The sequence below is a fragment of the Mesoplodon mirus genome (genome assembly GCF_964341445.2).
Source record: "Mesoplodon mirus genome assembly, chromosome: 12".
NCBI classification, from domain to species: domain Eukaryota; kingdom Metazoa; phylum Chordata; class Mammalia; order Artiodactyla; family Ziphiidae; genus Mesoplodon; species Mesoplodon mirus.
Window position 1 is genome coordinate 67,966,874 of NC_138988.1, and position 17,593 is coordinate 67,984,466.

Below are 17,593 nucleotides of genomic sequence, written 5' to 3' on the forward strand. Positions count from 1 at the left end.
TGCAAAGGATAAAGTGAGTAATTCCTGGAAAAGGAGCTGCAGCTGCTCTGCATGCCCGGCCCAGAGCCGTGCGGACATGAGCATCGGGCTGAACTCTGCCCCACAAGTTACTGATGCTCTCTGGGCCTCAGCTTCCTGAGATGTAAAATGGGGTAACAGTGGTCCCTATTTTAGCAGGTGCAAAGCATGGAAAACATGGAGGAGGGCAGTAAGTGCTATGTAAGTGCTTGTGAAAAGATGCTTGAGTGCATCTATGAGCGGGATGATCTTGTGGTAAGAAATGTGCAGTGATAAGCCACTTCTGCACAGTGCTGCACTGATGGGAGTATAAATATCTGTCAGACTTCTAAATACACATACCCTTTGACCAAGCGATTTCTGTTCTTTTTTTTAATCTTTTGAAAATTTTAAATCAAAATATAATTGACATGCAATATTATATTAGTTTCAGGTGTACTACACAGTGATTTGACATTTGCATACATTATGAAATGATCACAGTAAGTATAGTAACCATCTGTCCCCATACAAAGTTATTACAATATTGACCATATTCCTTATGCTGTATATTACATCCACATGGCTTATTTATTTTGTAACTGGAGGCTTGTACCTCTTAATCTCCTTCACCTATGTCTTCCCCCCACCACCTCACCCATTCCCCTCTGGCAACCACCTGTTTGTTCTCTGTATCTATGAGTCTGTTTTCATTTTTTAGAGCCCACATATAAGTGAGATCATATGGTATTTGTCTTTCTCTATTTCACTCAGCATAATGCCCTCTAGACCCCGTCCACACTGTCACAAATGTTAAGATTTCATTCTTTTTTTTATGGCTGAGTACTATTCCTGTGTGTGTGTGTGTGTGTGTATACACCACACCCTTCCTTCATCTGTCAGTGCACCAGTGTACAGTCCCACCAACAGTGCACGAGAGTCCCCCTTTCTCTGCATCCTTGCCAACACTTACTTGTTGTCGTTTTGATAGTAGCCGTTCCGACAGCTGTGAAGTGATCTCGCTGTGGTTTTGATTTGCATTTCTCTAACAATTAGTGATGCTGAGCATCTCTTCATGTGTCTGTTGGCCATCTGTATGTCTTTGGAAAATTTTTCGTTCAGATCCTCTACCCATTTTTTAATCGAGTTGTTTAGTTTTTTTATGTTGATTGTATGAGTTCCTTGTATATTTTGGATATTAACCCTTTATCTGATACATTGTTTGCAAATATCTTCTCCCATTCAGTAGGCTGCCTTTTCATTTTGTTGATAGTTTCCTTCACTGTCTGAAAGCTTTTTAGTTTGATATAGTCCTATTTGTTTATTTTTGCTTTTGTTTCCCTTGCCTGAGAAGACAGATCCAAAAAATATTGCTAACACTGATGTCAGAGTGTACGGCCTATGTTTTCTTCTAGGAGTTTTATAGTTTCAGGTCTTACATTCAAGCCTTTAATCCATTTTATGGTATGAGGAAGTAGTCCAGTTTGATTATTTTGCAGGTAGCTGTCCAGTTTTCTGAACACCATTTATTGAAGAGGCTGTCCTTTCCCCATTGTATATTCTTGCCTCCTTTGTCATAGATTAATTGACCATATAAGCGTGGGCTTATTTCTGGGCTCTCTATTCTGTTCCATTGATCTATGTGTCTGCCAGTGCCATACTGTTTTGATTACTGTAGCTTTATAGTATAGCCTGAAGACAGGGAGTATGATACCTCCAGCTCTCTTCTTCTCTCTTGAGAATGGTTTGGCAACAATCTCTCTTCTTGATAACCACCACAGAAAAGGTGCACATACAGGGAGATTCATGCAGCACCATTTGTAAAAGCAGAAATTGGAAACAATTGTCCTTCAGCAGGGAACTGGTTTAGCAATTTATAATATGTCCATAATCTGGATGATTATGCAGCTTTAAAAGAAGAGACAGGTCTCCATATACTGAGTGACCTCCTGTATATACTAAGTAGTTAAGAATGAGGTGTTGGATAATGTGTACAACAATCACATTTGTGCAAAAATGAAGCATGCATATGTGTGTAGGTGCCCAGCTGGGCTCTGGAGGGACATCCAGGAAAGTGGTAACAGTTGCCCTCGGCAGGGGTGGACACTGTGGCTGAGGGACAGGGCAGAACCCATGATTTTTCATGTATCATAATCTGAAAAAACCTATCTTGTGACCCCATTGTGAGTAATAAAAGACACCATGATAGGGGTTAGGAGTGGCGGGTACAGTCAGACTGCCTCAAATCCTAGCTCCACCATGAGATGTGTGACCTCAGATGCGTTTCTGACCTCTGTGTGTCTCAGTTTCCTTATCTGTAAAATGAGGATTCCAGTAGAACCTAACACAGGGTTGTGAGCCTGAAATGGGATGGTGCACAGAAAAGCTCTCCGTCCCTGTCACTCAGCAAGAACACGGCAAACACCAGCCATTCTCCTCGTCGTCACTGCCATGCTGGGCTTCTTCGCTCTCAGCTGCTCCCTTGGGGAGAACTGCCCCACGTGGGCTGAGCCCCAGCCCCTCCCAGCTCAGGCAGGTCCCCACTTTGAGTCTCCTCTCCTCCTCGGGGTGAGGCAGGCTTCTTGGGTGCCTGCCCCTGCCGCCGGCCCAAGGTGGCTGTTACCGCCACTTTAAATCACCAAATCACATCTGTGAGGAATCTGGGCATTAGTCCTCCTGTTCTTCACCTTGGGGGGGTCATGAAACCTGCTCCCAGGAAAATGCACATCAGCTCAGGTGGGCGAGGGCCTGTGCCCGGCCCTGCCTGCTCCAGCCCAGGTCAGCGCCCTGGGAGCCGCTTGGGCTGGGTGGGCAGCCTGGGCAGGTTTGTCTTCCTGCTGCATGAGGCTGCTTGCTGCCTGGCCTGGCCTCGCGGGGCGCCCTGGGGCTCATTCTCTCGTGGTGCCTGTGGCGAAGGAGAAGAACGTGGCAAGGGGCCATGACAGGCTGACATGACGCCCTGAGGGAGCCAGCGGCCTTGTCCAGGAGGCCCTCACGTTCTCCTTTCTGCTCTTAGGGGCCTAATGTGATGGAAGATCAAGACCTGCGGGAAATTGGCATCAGTGATGCACAGCACAGGCGGAAGCTGCTCCAGGCTGCGCGGTCCTTGCCCAAGGTGACCACCGACAGTTCCGCAGCCTCAGCCTTTGCCAGTGGCGGGGCGGGGCTCAGGGGGTGTGCAGGTCACTGTGGGGGTCTGCCCCTCATCCTGGGATCCCCAGCAGGGAGGACAGTATCCTGTTTAATTCTTTGCCACATCCCAAGGCCAGCAGAGCACTAGGGACAGTCAGGACCTAGTCCGGCCTCAAGAACGGTACTGCAGGCATCTGCCTGGTGCGGAGCCTGGTGCCCACAGGCTTGGCCTGTCGCCTGAGACCAGGCCCTCCCCAGGAGGCCCGGGGCCCTCGGGGCAGCAGAGGAGGCAGTCTCTGCCTCCTGGGGAGCTGTGGCTGGTAGGCCTGAGCCTTTCCTCAGCTCTGCTGGCACAGAGTCCCCTTGTCTCTTCCACTTGCCCAGAGCTCAGGAAGCACTAATGAGTCCTAGCAGTGAGGCCAGTGCCTGCTTCACAGACACACACCATTTTCTTGTCCTACCAGGTCTGTGACCTTGTCAGAGCACAGTAGGGGCCTCCACAAACCCTCCTCCCCATCTCGCCTTACCTGATAGGGCACCTTTCCCAGACCTGGGGTGCCCTGGTAGTCCCCAGATAGGGCCCGAGACCAGAGCTGAGGTAGAGAAAGCTGTGTGAGTGGAGCGACTCAGGGATGCTGAGGACACAGGCCCCTCGTTGGTCCTCAGGAGCTGTCCCATACCTACCCCAGCCTCAGCCTCAGCCTCTGGTGTGGTCTGAGTGAACCGGCCTGCATCCCCGTGGTCCCCAGAGTCCTCGTCCCAAGTGCTGAGATGTTAGTCCCGCCTTCTGCCCTCGCCCCACAGGTGAAGGCTCTGGGCTATGATGGGAACAGCCCCCTGTCAGTGCCCTCCTGGCTGGACTCCCTGGGCCTGCAGGACTACGTCCATTCCTTCCTGTCTAGTGGCTACAGCTCCATTGACACCGTGAAGAACCTCTGGGAGCTGGAGCTTGTCAACGTGAGTACAGCTCTGCTGTGAGTGTCCCTGGGCTGCCAGCATGGCCCGTGGGGGTGAGGGCTGGGGGCTGGGGGCCCAGTTGCCGCCTGACCTTCCTCTCCCCGCCCCTGCCCAGGTCCTAAAGGTGCACCTGCTCGGCCATCGCAAGCGCATCATCGCCTCCCTCGCAGAGAGACCCTATGAGGAGCCGCCCCAGAAGCCCCCCCGGTTTTCCCAGCTGAGAGTGAGTTGGGGCGGGTGGGAAGGGATGTTTGTATGTGCTGCGTGTTGTTAGGAACTGAAGAGAATTCTTTGGGAGTTCTTCAGAGACAGCGTCACCTCTGAGTCGAGGAGAAACTGATCCCTCCCTTCCCAGTGTTGGGGCCAAATGTTGGCAAAAGTAGGAAAACAAATATCCGAATCCCAGACGGCTGGGGCCATGTCTGAATGTCCAGTTGAGCTGTGCCCGGGGTGGTGGGCAGGGGTGGGTCAGAGGGGCCCCCTCTCGGGCAGCCTGATGTGAACCCGAGACAAAGCTTGGAACACACGGAGGGATCTGGGCCCTCCCCATCTTCTGAAGGAAAATCCCTGTGATTTTAAAAACCTCAGAGATGGGCTTCCCTGTTGGCGCAGTGGTTGAGAGTCCGCCTGCCGATGCAGGGGTCACGGGTTCGTGCCCAGGTCTGGGAAGATCCCACATGCCGCGGAGCGGCTGGGCCCGTGAGCCATGGCCACTGAGCCTGCGCGTCCGGAGCCTGTGCTCCGCAACGGGAGAGGCCACAACAGTGAGAGGCCCGCGTACCGAAAAAAAAAAAAAAAAACCTCAGAGATGCTTTGTTGCTCAAGGCAGGTAATCTCTGACTGAAAAGCGGGTTAGACCGTGAGCCTGCGGTTCAGGATGAGTCTCCCCAAACCCATGAGGCTGCGTGGCTGCCAGTGGGTGGGGTGGGCCCTGGGCTCCAAGCCTCAGCCCGTTTATGGCAGCCTCAAAGTGGGCATTATTTTATCCTCCTCTTACGCATGAGAAAGCTGGGGCCCAGGCAGGTTCTGAGGACCAGACTCCCAGCTGACATTCAGATATGGAAAGTGAAGACCGATTCATACTCTGTGAGGCCTCTGGGTGCCAACCGGCAGTGTTTTCTTAGGAAAGACCTTTGGATTTGGTCACATGCCCCCAGGACCTGCGATCAGTTGTGACAGATGATTTTATAAACTAGAGATCGCTTCCCAGCCCTACAACCAGGCTGGAGGGTGCTCTTGTGACCTGGGTGCTCACCTGCAGGACCCGGTTGTCAGGGGTTCCTGGCTGGAAGAATCTGGTCACTTTGACTGTACCCATGCTGGGCCCAGCGGCCTGTTTCCCCACTGGGTGCTGGCCTCCAGCTCGTGCCCGTTCTCACTGATTCTCCTGCCCAAGCTGGGCCCTGACAGCCCAAGGACTGGCTGACACCTACAGCCTAAGGACTGGCCTGATGAGTCTCAAGTCTCACCTGGATTTCTCCCCGCTGCAGTGCCAAGACTTGCTCTCGCAGACGTCGTCCCCCCTGAGCCAGAATGACTCCTGCACCGGCCGGTCGGCTGACCTGCTGCTGCCTTCTGGGGACACGGGCAGGAGGCGACACGACAGTCTCCAAGACCCTGCGGCGCCCTCTCGGGCCGAGCGCTTCAGGATCCAGGTGGGCGGGAGGGAGTCACAGACGGGGTCCCCTCATTCCTCTTGGCAGGACAGGGCTCCCAGCCCACCGCTCAGGGCACTGCTTTCAGGGCTCTCGCATTTATTCGACTTGCCCGTCCTCCCTCCTGCCTCGCACGGACCGCAGGCTTTTTGTCTCGACCCCGTCTTGGCCTGTTAGACACAGATTGCTGGGTGTCCCTTGTCCCCGCAGGGTGAGCCCTAGCTTCGCTCCGTTTTCTCTCGTGACTCACATTTCTCCGTTCTGGCCTCTGGGGATCCCCCTCACCTTTCCACAAGCACGACCATGAATTTTACAAGATTTAAAAAGCACGTCGTCCAGCAGTTTAGTTGCTCTGTATTGAGAGGCTTTGCATATTGCTGGGAATGGAAGTCATAAATTTCCTGAATTTTCCCGTCCTCCCCATCCCTTCCACCAGCAGCCTAGTTAAGGACCCCATCACCTGGCACCTGGCCCGCGGTGGCCTCCCACCCCTCCCCCACACCCCAGCTCCTGCCATGAGGATCCCTGTAAAGTGCACCCCTGGCCACGGATACTTCCCTGACTCCCCACACCAGGATCAGATCTACACTCATCTCAGACACCACAGAGCCTTCCCTGCTGAGCTGTTCGCGGGCGGGCAGGTGGCTGAGGTCCCTGCTTCTCCGCCAGTTCTCTGGCATAGACAGGCCTCACCTCTGCCCCAGCGCATCGGAATGGCTTGTCTGCCTCCGGCCTGGAGCTCCCGGAGGTGGAACCCGGGAGGGAGCCCGGGAACCCCTTGAGCAGACGAGTTGACCTGTGACCCCACGTGTTCTGCAGGAAGAGCACCGAGAGGCCAAGCTGACCCTTCGGCCCCCAAGCCTGGCTGCCCCCTATGCCCCTGTGCAGAGTTGGCAACACCAGCCGGAGAAACTCATCTTCGAGTCCTGCGGCTATGAAGCCAATGTGAGTAGCCTCTGCCCTCCCAGCCTGGCCGGTCTCCTGCTTTCCGTGCCGGCCGGACCCAGGGCCCCCGTGGTGTTCTCCACTCCTCAGCCGCTCCCAGCACCTGGGGGAAGGGGGACTCCCCGGCCAGGATGGGGGAAGGGAGTCACTGGGAGAGGGAGCCCCCTGACTGTGGTCCCAGATTGGCTGGTGGCCCCGTGTGGTAACGCAGGACTCCTAAGCCGGGCCACCGCTCGCTCCCACAGTATCTGGGCTCCATGTTGATCAAAGATCTGCGAGGGACAGAATCCACGCAAGACGCCTGTGCCAAGATGCGGGTAGGTTACCGTGGGGGCGGCCAGGACGCAAGGCGGCGGATGGCGGCACCGCCTGCAGCCACGGGGGCCCTGCCACACTGCGTGCTGCTGAGGGAGGACCCGAGAAGGTGAGTTGACAGGCCTCCCGTTTCCTATAGAAATCCACGGAGCACATGAAGAAGATCCCCACCATCATCCTGTCCATCACCTATAAAGGTGTCAAGTTCATCGACGCCTCCAACAAGGTGTGCTTCCCACAACTGCTGTTGAGGGGGGAGGGGGCGCCCTTCCTCCCCACACACACCCCCCTCCCGGCCAGCTGGGTATCTTCCCTACAGTGTCCCTAGCCCACTACCCCTCTACATCCCCCACCCAGCCCAGGTACTTGTCTCTCACGCACCCACGTATCCTGGTTCCCGGGGCCCCACCCGAGGGACAGCTTATCTTCCCCAGCATGGGCTCCACTGGCCACTTATCTGCTCACAGGCCTTTAACGCTGTGATGCACTTAGTGAGCTTAGGACACCCCCAGGTCCTGTGCTTGGGGCCCCACCCTGGAGAGCAGAGTGGGCTGGGTGTGAACATTTGCTCCCTCAGTTGCCATGGTCAAGGGTGGAGACCCCAACCCTAAATCAGACAAGGTGAGATGCCACCCCCACCGCGAAGAGATGGGGAAGTGGTGTTTGGCTGATGCTATAGGATAGGACAGGAAGGTGGCAATGGTGAAGGGACTGGGGTGTGCCCTCAGGGAGCCCAAGAATCCCAGACCCTGCTCTCCCCACAGAACGTCATCGCAGAGCACGAGATCCGGAACATTTCCTGTGCAGCCCAGGACCCGGAGGACCTCTGTACCTTCGCCTACATCACCAAGGACCTGCAGACCAGCCACCACTACTGCCACGTTTTCAGCACAGTGGACGTGGTGGGTGGAGTCCACAGCTGGGCACGGTGGGGGGTCCTGCGCTGCGACAGCCCCAGTGCAGTGGGTCCTGGCACCCGGCTGGCACTTAGCAAAGGTCTGTTCAAGAATGAACATCACTCCAGCCCCCTCTATCTGGCACTGAGACTAAAGCACACAGGACGACAGTGGCTCGTCCAGGGTTCTAGTGAGAGAGGCTTTCCTGCTTCCGGCTGCGTGTCTGTCAGGAAAGCCAAGGCTTCATCTCCCTGGGCTCTTGGTCAACCATCCATCCTAATTCCCGGCCTCCAGCTGGGCCATCTCCCTGAAAGGCCCTCCACCTCCCTCTTAGGGACAGTAAGTTTTCTTCGCCCAGATCCCAGCTTAGGCGGGGTTCTGGCGCTGCTGGGCTGAGGGGAGCGGTCACACGCGCTGCCCACAGGGAGCGGATGAGTGACCATGGTGGCTGCCCTGAGACAGGGCCTTTGTCCAGGTCCTTGCTGCCCCCATGAGAGTAGCTGGTTCCAGGGTCTTCCCAGCCTCACCCGGGAGCTCTGTGCTTGCAGCCTCCTGGCTCTGCCACTAGCTAGCTGTGTGACCCCGGCTCCTCCTCTGCGCAAAGGGGATAGAGTGTAACCGACTTCATGGGGTTGTTCTGAAGGTGAAATGAGGAAATCCTCCCAGGACACATCCTTCCCAGTACTCTTACCTGTAGCTCATCTTCCCGCATCAGTCAGTTCTGCTGTGACGTGGTATCTGTGCTCCTAGAGAGAGCACCACGCCCTGAAGCCACACGGGAAGCACCAAGGCTCATGGGGAGATGAGGCAGGGGGCACAGCCCTCAGGAACCTAATACGAACACCCACACCATTTTATCCACGTTAAATGGTTAAGAAATACATAAATGCTACATAAACACGGCGCTCTGCCTTGAGAAGGACCCGAAGCCGGCTTGTGGAAGCGTGTGCCTCACTTCTGCCAGCCTGTGTGCCAGAGGGAGAGAGAAAGAGGAGGAACAGGATGGAGGGGAGGGCGTGGGCCGGGTGGCCCTGGGAAGGGCTGCCGCTTGGTTGTTACTGTTGGGGTGGGTCCCGTGGGGAAGTTGAGCTGCCAGGTGGGGGTGGCATATTTGCTGTGTATTCCCAGGCCACGGGGGTCAGCAGGGGAGTCCTTGCATTCACCTCGTTTTTCTCTCCAGTGACGTCACACATGAGGAAAACACAAAATGTGTGTTTTGTTCAGATTGTTCCCTAACGTATCAGTCACCTCAGGACAAACTTCTGCTTTCAAAGCAAGTGCTCCAGCAGATTCCCTGCACTCTTGTTACCTGTGAAGTGCTGCCTGGGCCTGTGCTTAGGGGCATGAGGCCAGGGCAGGTGTTAAGAGGCAGTGGTTCCTCCATCCCATCTCTCACGTTGTGCTGTTTCCTCCCAGAACCTGACCTATGAGATCATCCTGACGCTGGGGCAGGCGTTTGAGGTGGCCTATCAGCTGGCTCTACAGGCCCAGAAGTCCAGGCCGATGGGGGCTTCTGCTGCCGAGATGATCGAAACAAAATCTTCCAAACCGGTGCCTAAGCCTCGGGTCGGCATGAGGAAGTCAGCAGTACGTGGGCCCCGGGATTTGAGGGCTCGGGGTGGAGCGGGCGCAAGGAGGGTCTTCTCACGCTTCAGGTGGCCAGCCCCTCAGGACACGGGCCCGTGCGAGGCGGCCTCCGTAACGCCACCCCGTGTCTGTGTCTGCTTTGCTCCGCACCCCAGGTGCCGCTGCCCCCTGACAGTCGCTGTTGTTACTGTCACACCTGCCCCACCCATCGTCCTTCTTACCTCCCGCTGCCGTCTGTTAGTCCTGGAGTCAAGGTCTCTGCACCTCCTGCTGTCTGTGTGTCAGTCTCCCCGAAGTGACCGTGAGCTCTCTGAGACTCTGGTGCCCGCCCCCGGCCCTGCCTGCATGCCCATCTTCCCTGAGCTGCCGTCCCACCATCCCTGTCTGTGCTGGAGCCTCTGTTTCTCTGCTGTGTGTCCTCCTCTCTCCAGAGCTCGCGGGTGCCCGCTGTGGTCTTGCCCGGGGTGAGCTCTCTGGCCCTGCCAGAGGACCCGAGGTTTGGGGTTTCCAAACCCCTTACCCACTTCCTGCCACTGAGAACAGCTTTGGCGCTTAGTGCTCGATGCTCAGGTAGGGCAAGGCTCCTTTAACTGAGCCGCTCCAGAAACCCCCAGGAGAAGTTGCCCCTGGAGAGCTCAGAGGCGGCCCTCCCGTGATGCTCCAGAGAAGGTCCCCCTTCTGCCACCCCACCCCAGGGAGCTTGCTCTTTGGCTGAGGAGAACAGGGCTGCCCCCGTGGGGTACTGATGCCAGCATGGCCCGGGAGGCGGGGGACAGCGGGCCCCGTTGACCCCTGGCCCAGGTGCAGCACTCCCTCTGACTCTTCACCCTCTTCCTCAGCAGCTGGAACCACCCGATATGGACCCAGATGCCCAGTCCCACGCCAGCGTCTCCTGGGTTGTGGACCCCAAACCAGACTCTAAGCGGAGCCTCAGCACCAAGTATGAGACCACTATCTTCTAAGCACCCACCCGTCCCGTCTCCACTAGTCTCATGTGCCTTGCCGTCCGTCCTTCTGCTCTTCTCAACTCTCCTTCCAGCTGCTGACGCCAAGGTCCCACCCACACTGGGACCTCTCCTCCCGGGGCGGCAGCTTTAGACACTGCACACTCTCAGCTCGCACCTAACACCACCGGACACTGTGAATTCCCCCCTTGGGCGAGGACAGCTTGGCGGGGGGGCAAGTTGCCTTTGAGGTGGGCACCAAGAGGGCCTCAGCGGGCGGGCACTGTGGCTCCTGAGGCGGGGGCAGTCTCCAAGCAAAGTCCATACGGCACTGGAGGCTGCTCCCTCTGATCAGCCGGGGCTCCCTGTTGGCTCTCCTCTCCCGTCTTCCGAGCCACGGCTGGGTGCCGTTGCCAAGAGCTAACTGCACCTTTCCTGACACAACCAACCACTGTGACCACCTGGGGCCAGAATCCCCTTGCGCTCTGCTAACAGCTGGCCTGCGGCCCATCCTTCTAAGGTTGCTGGCCACCCCCCACCCCGTGAGACCCTCAGCTCAGTGATGTGGCTTGACCAGGGTCAGACCTCTTTCTGTGAGGGCCCAGGGTATGTGCCAGGTCCTAGAGCACATGCCTGACTCCAAAGCATGGGGCTCTGAGCGTCTGAACACCCACAGGCTGGCTCCACGCAGCAGGTGTCTTGGTCCTGATGGGTCTTGCACTGCAAGGAATGGGATGGCTCCTCACGTCTTCGCCGGGGAGTCCCCGGCTAGCTCTGGAGTCTGGCTCGAGGAAGAGGAAGGCCTTCCTGTAGGAGCCAGCAGGAGGGAGGCCAGTTCCCTGCACACACCGTGCACCTTCTTCCCTCAGAACGGAGCTGCTCAAGGACAGGGACCTGGGCCGAGCAATATCCGTTGTCCTCCAGGAGCTTTCTGATGCTTCTCCACGGTGTGGGGACCAGAGATAGTCAGCTGGCACCCAGTCCCTTCCCTGATCGACTGCCCTCAGCCTCTTGACTCCTGAGAAGGAGTCCATCACCTCAAAGCAGTTCAGCAGCTGGGATGGTGGAGTTGAGGCTTTAAGAAGGCCCACGTTCTCACGTGAGGGCATGTCAGCTTAGATGGCGGGAGAGGAGAGCCAGTTTCCATGGGAAGAAGCACTGTGCATGTAGCGTGGCCCAGTAGGAGAGCCAGTAAGTTGCAGCGGTTGCTTTATGAGTTGAAACCCAAGTCGACAAACCGGGGTGGGTCCTCCTGCCTGCCTGTCCTCGTGCCTTCCAAGCAGATGCGCTGAGCCATGGAGGGTGCTCAGGGGAGGCTGTAAGGGACCTTCTGTTCTGCTTCTGTGTTTCCTTTCCGTTTCCTCCACCTGTGCAGGCCCCTTTGGTTAACCCTTTCCTCCCCCCCGTTGTGTTTGCTTCTGCCAAGCTGAGCCACTGAGGAACCAACTGTGCTGCGGAAACAGCTGTGGGGAGCGCAGGCTCCCACCGCCGCCGCCACCACCGTCTCAGCTGCAGCTTTGAAGACACAGGCCCCACTACTGCCCGTAGGACCTCCTCGTGGCTGCATGGTTCGGGCCTGCCACCGCCAGGTCTCGCCAAGTGAGCCCTGCCCTGGTTGCGGAGCAGCCCTCCAGGCCTCTAGCAGATGAGGTTGGGACTCCAGAGGGCCAAGAAGTGACTTGTCCAGAAAACATTTTTTAATAGAAAAAAATTTTTTTATAAAATGAACTTTCAACACTTGGCTCAACCCTCTAGGTTAAACTGCCAATCTTTAGACAATGGCCATAGGGTCAGAGGACAGCGGGCCTCTGTCCTCAGGCTGGGGTCTTGGCGTGCTTGGGCAGCTCTGAGAGAAGGTAGTGGGTGAATTGAATCTGCTCGACAGACCCGCCAGTCAGCTGCTCTTCCTTCTGAGCCACACGGCTTCTCGTCCCCGCCTGGAGCTGGGGGCAGCCCGTAGAGGCGCCTGGCAAAAGCAGAGGCTTCTGGGGCTCCAAATGTGAAGGTCTGGGGCCACGCAGAGATGCACAAGCAGGTCGCGGTGCCCAAGCTCTGGGCTGTTCCTCCGTCTTGGATCCAGCGGTGGTCAGAGCGCTGCCCTGGGCTGCCTGGCCGCAGGCCCTCCAGTGACCTCAGACTGTCTGAGTCCAGGCAGAAAGGAGAAGCAGCAGCTTTGTTTGTTTTGGGCATTGACGGGTAGGTCGGCTGAGGTGGCTGCCTGCTGATTGGCGATTTGTCTAATCAGGTCTGTGTGATTAGGACTCACTTTGGTTCTCTGAATCATCGGTTTGATTGTCATCCTTTCAGCTGCTGGGCTCCCCTCTGGCTCCAAGGGTAGAGAAGGCTGAATCAGGTGACAGTTTGATTCTCCCCGAGTGTGGCCTTCAGGGCAGGCTGGTGTCCAGGCGCTGCTGCTGCCTGAGCCCTCCTGCTTGGCTGGCTTTGCTTTTCACCTTTGGTTGCCTTGCTCCTCCTGGAGGCAGAGGCAGAGCCAGGGGCTGTTCCTGTGAGGCTGGGCCAGGTCAACTGCCCGTCCAGCACCTTCCAGAGCAGAGCCTTTCCTCCCACGGGGCCGCGAGCTGACTTTCCGCTTTGCTGGCACAGCACAGTCTGGTCCCAGGATCAGTAGTCCAGGCTTCAGTAGCGCCTCTCTCTCTCCCGGCAGGGGCTGTGAATGAGCAGGGAGCGCCCCGGCGCACCTTCACAGCCCTGTGGTTGGCCAGCAGTGGAAAGCTGGGCTGTGTCTTCCTGCTGACCTGAGGCTGGGCCCTGTGGGTTTCCTTTCCGCTGAGCCATCCACACCGCAGGCCTGGGGAGTCACACCCCCCCCTCACTGATCCCGCCCTTCTCGGTACTAAACAAGGACCTCGATACCGGGAAGTCTGACTTCACGTCCTGCTGCTTCCAGGGCCCATCGGCTTCCACTGAGCAGTATTCAGCCCCTACTTCCTTCCAGGTATGGACGAGGAACCCCGAGCTGGGTGGGTAAACCGCGGCTCCTGCTGCAGTGCGAGTGCTGTGCCCTCTTCCTCCTGAGGAAGGTCGGTCTCCTCTAAGCAGCCCTCTCTTGGTGGGTGGTGGGTCCATAAAGAAAACTGTAGACACTACGCTGAGTTCCTCAAGCTGTCTTTTTGTTTTTAAGTCATAGGTAGGTGTCTCCTCCCCTTGAAGCTGCTATATCTTCTTTATTTATTCAGGGTGTTTCATGTTGGAAAGCCTTGGCTAATCTGCTCTGGCTCTGGATTTTGTTTTGAGCTTGTTTCATTTCTCAATAGCCAAGAAAGGAAGGGACTAGATATTTCTTTTTTACTCCTCCTCCGGGACAGGTACTCTCCCTCCCCTAGAAAGAAACATTTTAACACCAGGACAGGCTTCACGTGGAGAGAAGCCCTGCTTCTGCACGTGAGCACAGGCCCCACAGTGTGGCAACACCGTTCTGAACTGTGCAGGCCGTTCAGGCGGGACCTGAGATAGGTCAGTACCTGCCCGGCCACAGGCTCTCTGCTCCGCCCTTCTGCTTGCAGCTACTCCGAGCAGGGCTTCCCTCCGACAGGCTCTGCATTTGCAACGCTCGCATGCCCCCGGGGCCCCCAGCTTGGACTCTGGGGAGTCCCCGGAGAAGTCTCGGGCTGAGCAGACTGGTCTGCCCTCGGCCTGTGCTGTGATGCCCAGGCCTGCAGGACAACTCTCAGACGCAGTTCACAAAGTGGTGTTGCTAACGGTGTGGCAATGGGACTGAATTGTAATAAAACGTTATTTAATCTTTGTCTCTGTATTTTGATACTTGAATGACTTCCCCTTTTATTTTACTGTACATATAATTGTTAATCTGTCCAATTTTGTCTAAATTACAAACATCTTGTGGTACCAAACATAACCGATCTGTGCAACAACATACACTGACCTCACTACACGAGAGAGAGTGTAAATATTCCTGGGCTTTCGGCTTTGGTTTTGTTATTTTCGTAACTGTACAACTTAGAACAGACTGAATTAATAAATGAGAAGCGACATGAAACCAACCTTACTTTGTGGAGTCTGAGTTGGAAAGTTTCTTGATTGTTTTCTGGCAGGAGTGCGGGCACAGGCCAGCCGCCGGCTCCGGGGCGGAAACGAGGATCCACTGTGTTTGGCTGGGTGGCTGGGACAAGTTTGGGGATTCCGCTCCGTCCAGCCCTCTCTAGTCATCATTAACCCTGCTCCAGTGCAGGGGCCCTGCAATCCACCTGCCCCTCCTCGGGCTGAACACCAAGCAGGGGCCACATCCTGGCCTGGTCACCCACAGATACTTACTGAATGTCGGTGTACAAGGCAGTGTGGGGATTGAGAGCTACGGAAGGAGAGGCTCCCTGCAGGAACTCAGTTTGATTGTGGAGGTTAAGTTTTAAACAGACACAACTAGCTACCAGCCCAAAGCCACACGGTGAGACCCATCAGACAGTCCTGGGCTGTGGGGACTGGGAGGGATGCGGTTTTCGAAGAACCGGAGTGGGTGGTGCCTGGGCTGCTATTCAAAGGAGGGTTGGAAAGGCACAAACAACACTGACATCCCCATCGTTGGTGGAGCACCCGTGTTCCAAACCCTGCTGGCAGCTTTACAGGCAACCCGCCCCATCAGCCTAGCTGGGTATTGTCTCTACAGAAAAGGAAACCGAGGCTCAGAGAGGTTAAAACGCCTGCCCAGGGCCAGCTGGAGAGGCCCCTAGAAACCATCTAGTCCGGTGGTGTTAAGCTATCCTCAGAGCCCCTGGTCCCACTCCTGCTTCAACCTGAGCTGCCGAATTCTGCACACTCTTACTCATGAGTAAGTGAAATGAGTGAAATATTCCATTTGTTAAAGGGCTTTACAAGAAAAGCATTGATTCTCACCCAATACCCAACTGTATTTATGAAGAAACCAAGGCCCAGAACAGGGAAATGATTTTCTCTTAGCCAGCCAGCTAATGGCGGAGAAAGGACCAAAACCCAGCTTCCGATTTGGGCTTCTCAGGCCAAACTGCATTGAATCTGGGAAAAGAGACTGAGGGCCGGTGGAGGGCCTCACGTTCTAGACGGGGTGGGGGTGTCATCCTCACCCCACCCCCTGCCCCCTGGCTTTGGCACCAATTTCTTCGGTAGAAGAAACATTACAGCAAGAGAGGAGGTTTGGTTATAATAATTGGAGTCACCATTCCTCAGGAACGGGTGCCAGGTGGGACACACTGCTACCGTCACGATCCCTTCTGGCACCACTCACCAGCATCAGGTGTGACTGCAGTGCTGACCCCGCCTTGGGGGCCTGCTGGGTGGGGGAGCTAGACCAGTTCCCGCTGGGTGCCCGGGCCTGCCGTCCGGGCCACAGGCACGCTGCAGCTGACCGAGTGGGAGCCAGAGCAGGACAGAAGGGAGTGGCGGGAGGACTGTGTGGGGCGGCCTCACAGCAGGGGTGGACAGGACGCGTCCCACAGGACGGCATCGGTCCAGCCCGCCTCCACCCCTTGCCTCCCCATCCCCTCTGACTCGCTGTGCTCAGTGCGTCTACACACCGGCCTCCTCGGGACCTGGAGGCGGAAGCAGCTGCCAGGAGTCGGGTCGTGTTGTAGAGCGGACGGTGCAGTGCACATGGACCAGGGCTCCTCCCCTCACCCCGCTTCACAGATGCTCCGTAGCCCAGGAACCCAGGCAGCGGGGGAGGGGGGGGCGGTCAGGACGGAAGGCTGAGTGACCAGGCCACTGAGGAGGCGGAGCTCTGCCCACGGGAGCACTTTCTAGGGCAGCTCTGGACGCCCTCTTGTCGGCCTCAGCACCTCTGGCTTCCGACCCTGCAAGAGTCTAGGTCCCCCGAAGCCCAGTGGACGGGCTGGCTGACCTTTCAGTATCACCAACTCACAGCACCGGCCGTTACCAACCAACAGCCACGGGGGCAGGGGTCTCAACTCCAGTGCGCAGCACACCCCCTGCAACTCTGTGACTGCTTTTTTCGGGACTCGGCTATTAGGAACACTGTTATAAACAAGCATGTACCAAATTAAAGAATTTCCCTAACACCAGAATATATTTATTTTTCAGTAAATGGAGTTGAGACAAGCAGGTAGCCATGGGAGTGGTGGGAACGGCGCAAGGACATTTCTATTCCTATTTATACCAAAATAAATTCCAGATGGTTCACATATTTAAATGAAAAAATAAAGTAACCCCCAACAAAGCTATTGATAGAAGACAATGAGAGACTTTTTTTTCATAATCTTGGTATGAGAAAGGTCTTCCCAAACATGTTACATAACTCTGAGTCCATTTTCTTAAGGATTAATATATTCAACTATATAAAAATCAAATATTTCTGCAAAGCAAAATGCACCATTAAAAAAACAACTGAAGGGCTTCCCTGGTGGCGCAGTGGTTGAGAGTCCGCCTGCCGATGCAGAGAACGCGGGTTCGTGCCCTGGTTCGGGAAGATCCCATATGCCGCGGAGCGGCTGGGCCCGTGAGCCATGGCCGCTGAGCCTGTGCGTCCGGAGCCTGTGCTCCGCAACGGGAGAGGCCACAACAGTGAGAGGCCCACGTACCACAAAAAAAAAAACAAACAAAAAAAAAAACTGAAAATAATGTTTGCACCACATGTAACAAAGGACAACTTGACAATAGCTATCAAAAGTAAACGAACTTCTACTTCCAGGAAGATCAAGTAGACGGACCTTCCCCTATTCTCACAAGTAAAGTTAAAACCCTGGCAGAAACACCAGTGGGCACAGACAAAGCCCAAACAAAAACCTGCTCTCTCTAGCCAGAGGACCAGAAAAAGGTAGCCTAACAAGACAGAAAGCTTTTAGACATGAACTGCTCTAGTCCATCCACACATCACAGAAAAAAAACTTTGGCCCCACAATCCACAGGCCAGCAAAGGCCAATGGGGAGCCTAGACGTACCCCCTCACCACATGACAAGGTGCCCCAAACCCACTGGGGTGGCGTCAGAGAAGGCCTAGTGGGGAACTTGCAATCACCCGCAATAAGGAGGCTGCTCTTGACAAATACAATAACCAAAATGAAGATCTCAGCGGGTGGGCTCAACAGCAGAATAAACAAGAAAGAGAAGAATCCATAAACTAGAGGATAGAACAATAGAAATTACCCAACTGGAAGATCAGAGCAAATAGATTAGGAAAAAAATGAATAGAATCTCAGGG

The 17,593-nt window shown here is 55.7% G+C and overlaps 1 protein-coding gene across 7 annotated transcripts in view; it reads left to right on the top strand.

Annotated features, from left to right (window-relative positions):
• Positions 1–14,451, top strand: part of ANKS1A (ankyrin repeat and sterile alpha motif domain containing 1A) — a 189,726-nt gene extending 175,275 nt beyond the window's left edge. For 2 of the 7 annotated variants that reach the window (XM_082638689.1, XM_082638690.1), the window contains 11 exons: positions 3,014–3,112; positions 3,934–4,086; positions 4,202–4,309; positions 5,577–5,741; positions 6,561–6,686; positions 6,932–7,003; positions 7,141–7,227; positions 7,766–7,903; positions 9,314–9,484; positions 9,640–9,738; positions 10,327–11,844. In XM_082638689.1, the coding sequence (XP_082494815.1) occupies positions 3,014–3,112; positions 3,934–4,086; positions 4,202–4,309; positions 5,577–5,741; positions 6,561–6,686; positions 6,932–7,003; positions 7,141–7,227; positions 7,766–7,903; positions 9,314–9,484; positions 9,640–9,738; positions 10,327–10,446 (1,338 nt within the window). In that variant the 3' untranslated portion in view covers positions 10,447–11,844. The other 5 variants (XM_082638685.1, XM_082638688.1, XM_082638686.1 and 2 more) reach the window with 4 other exon arrangements.
• The last annotated feature ends 3,142 nt before the right edge of the window (positions 14,452–17,593 follow it).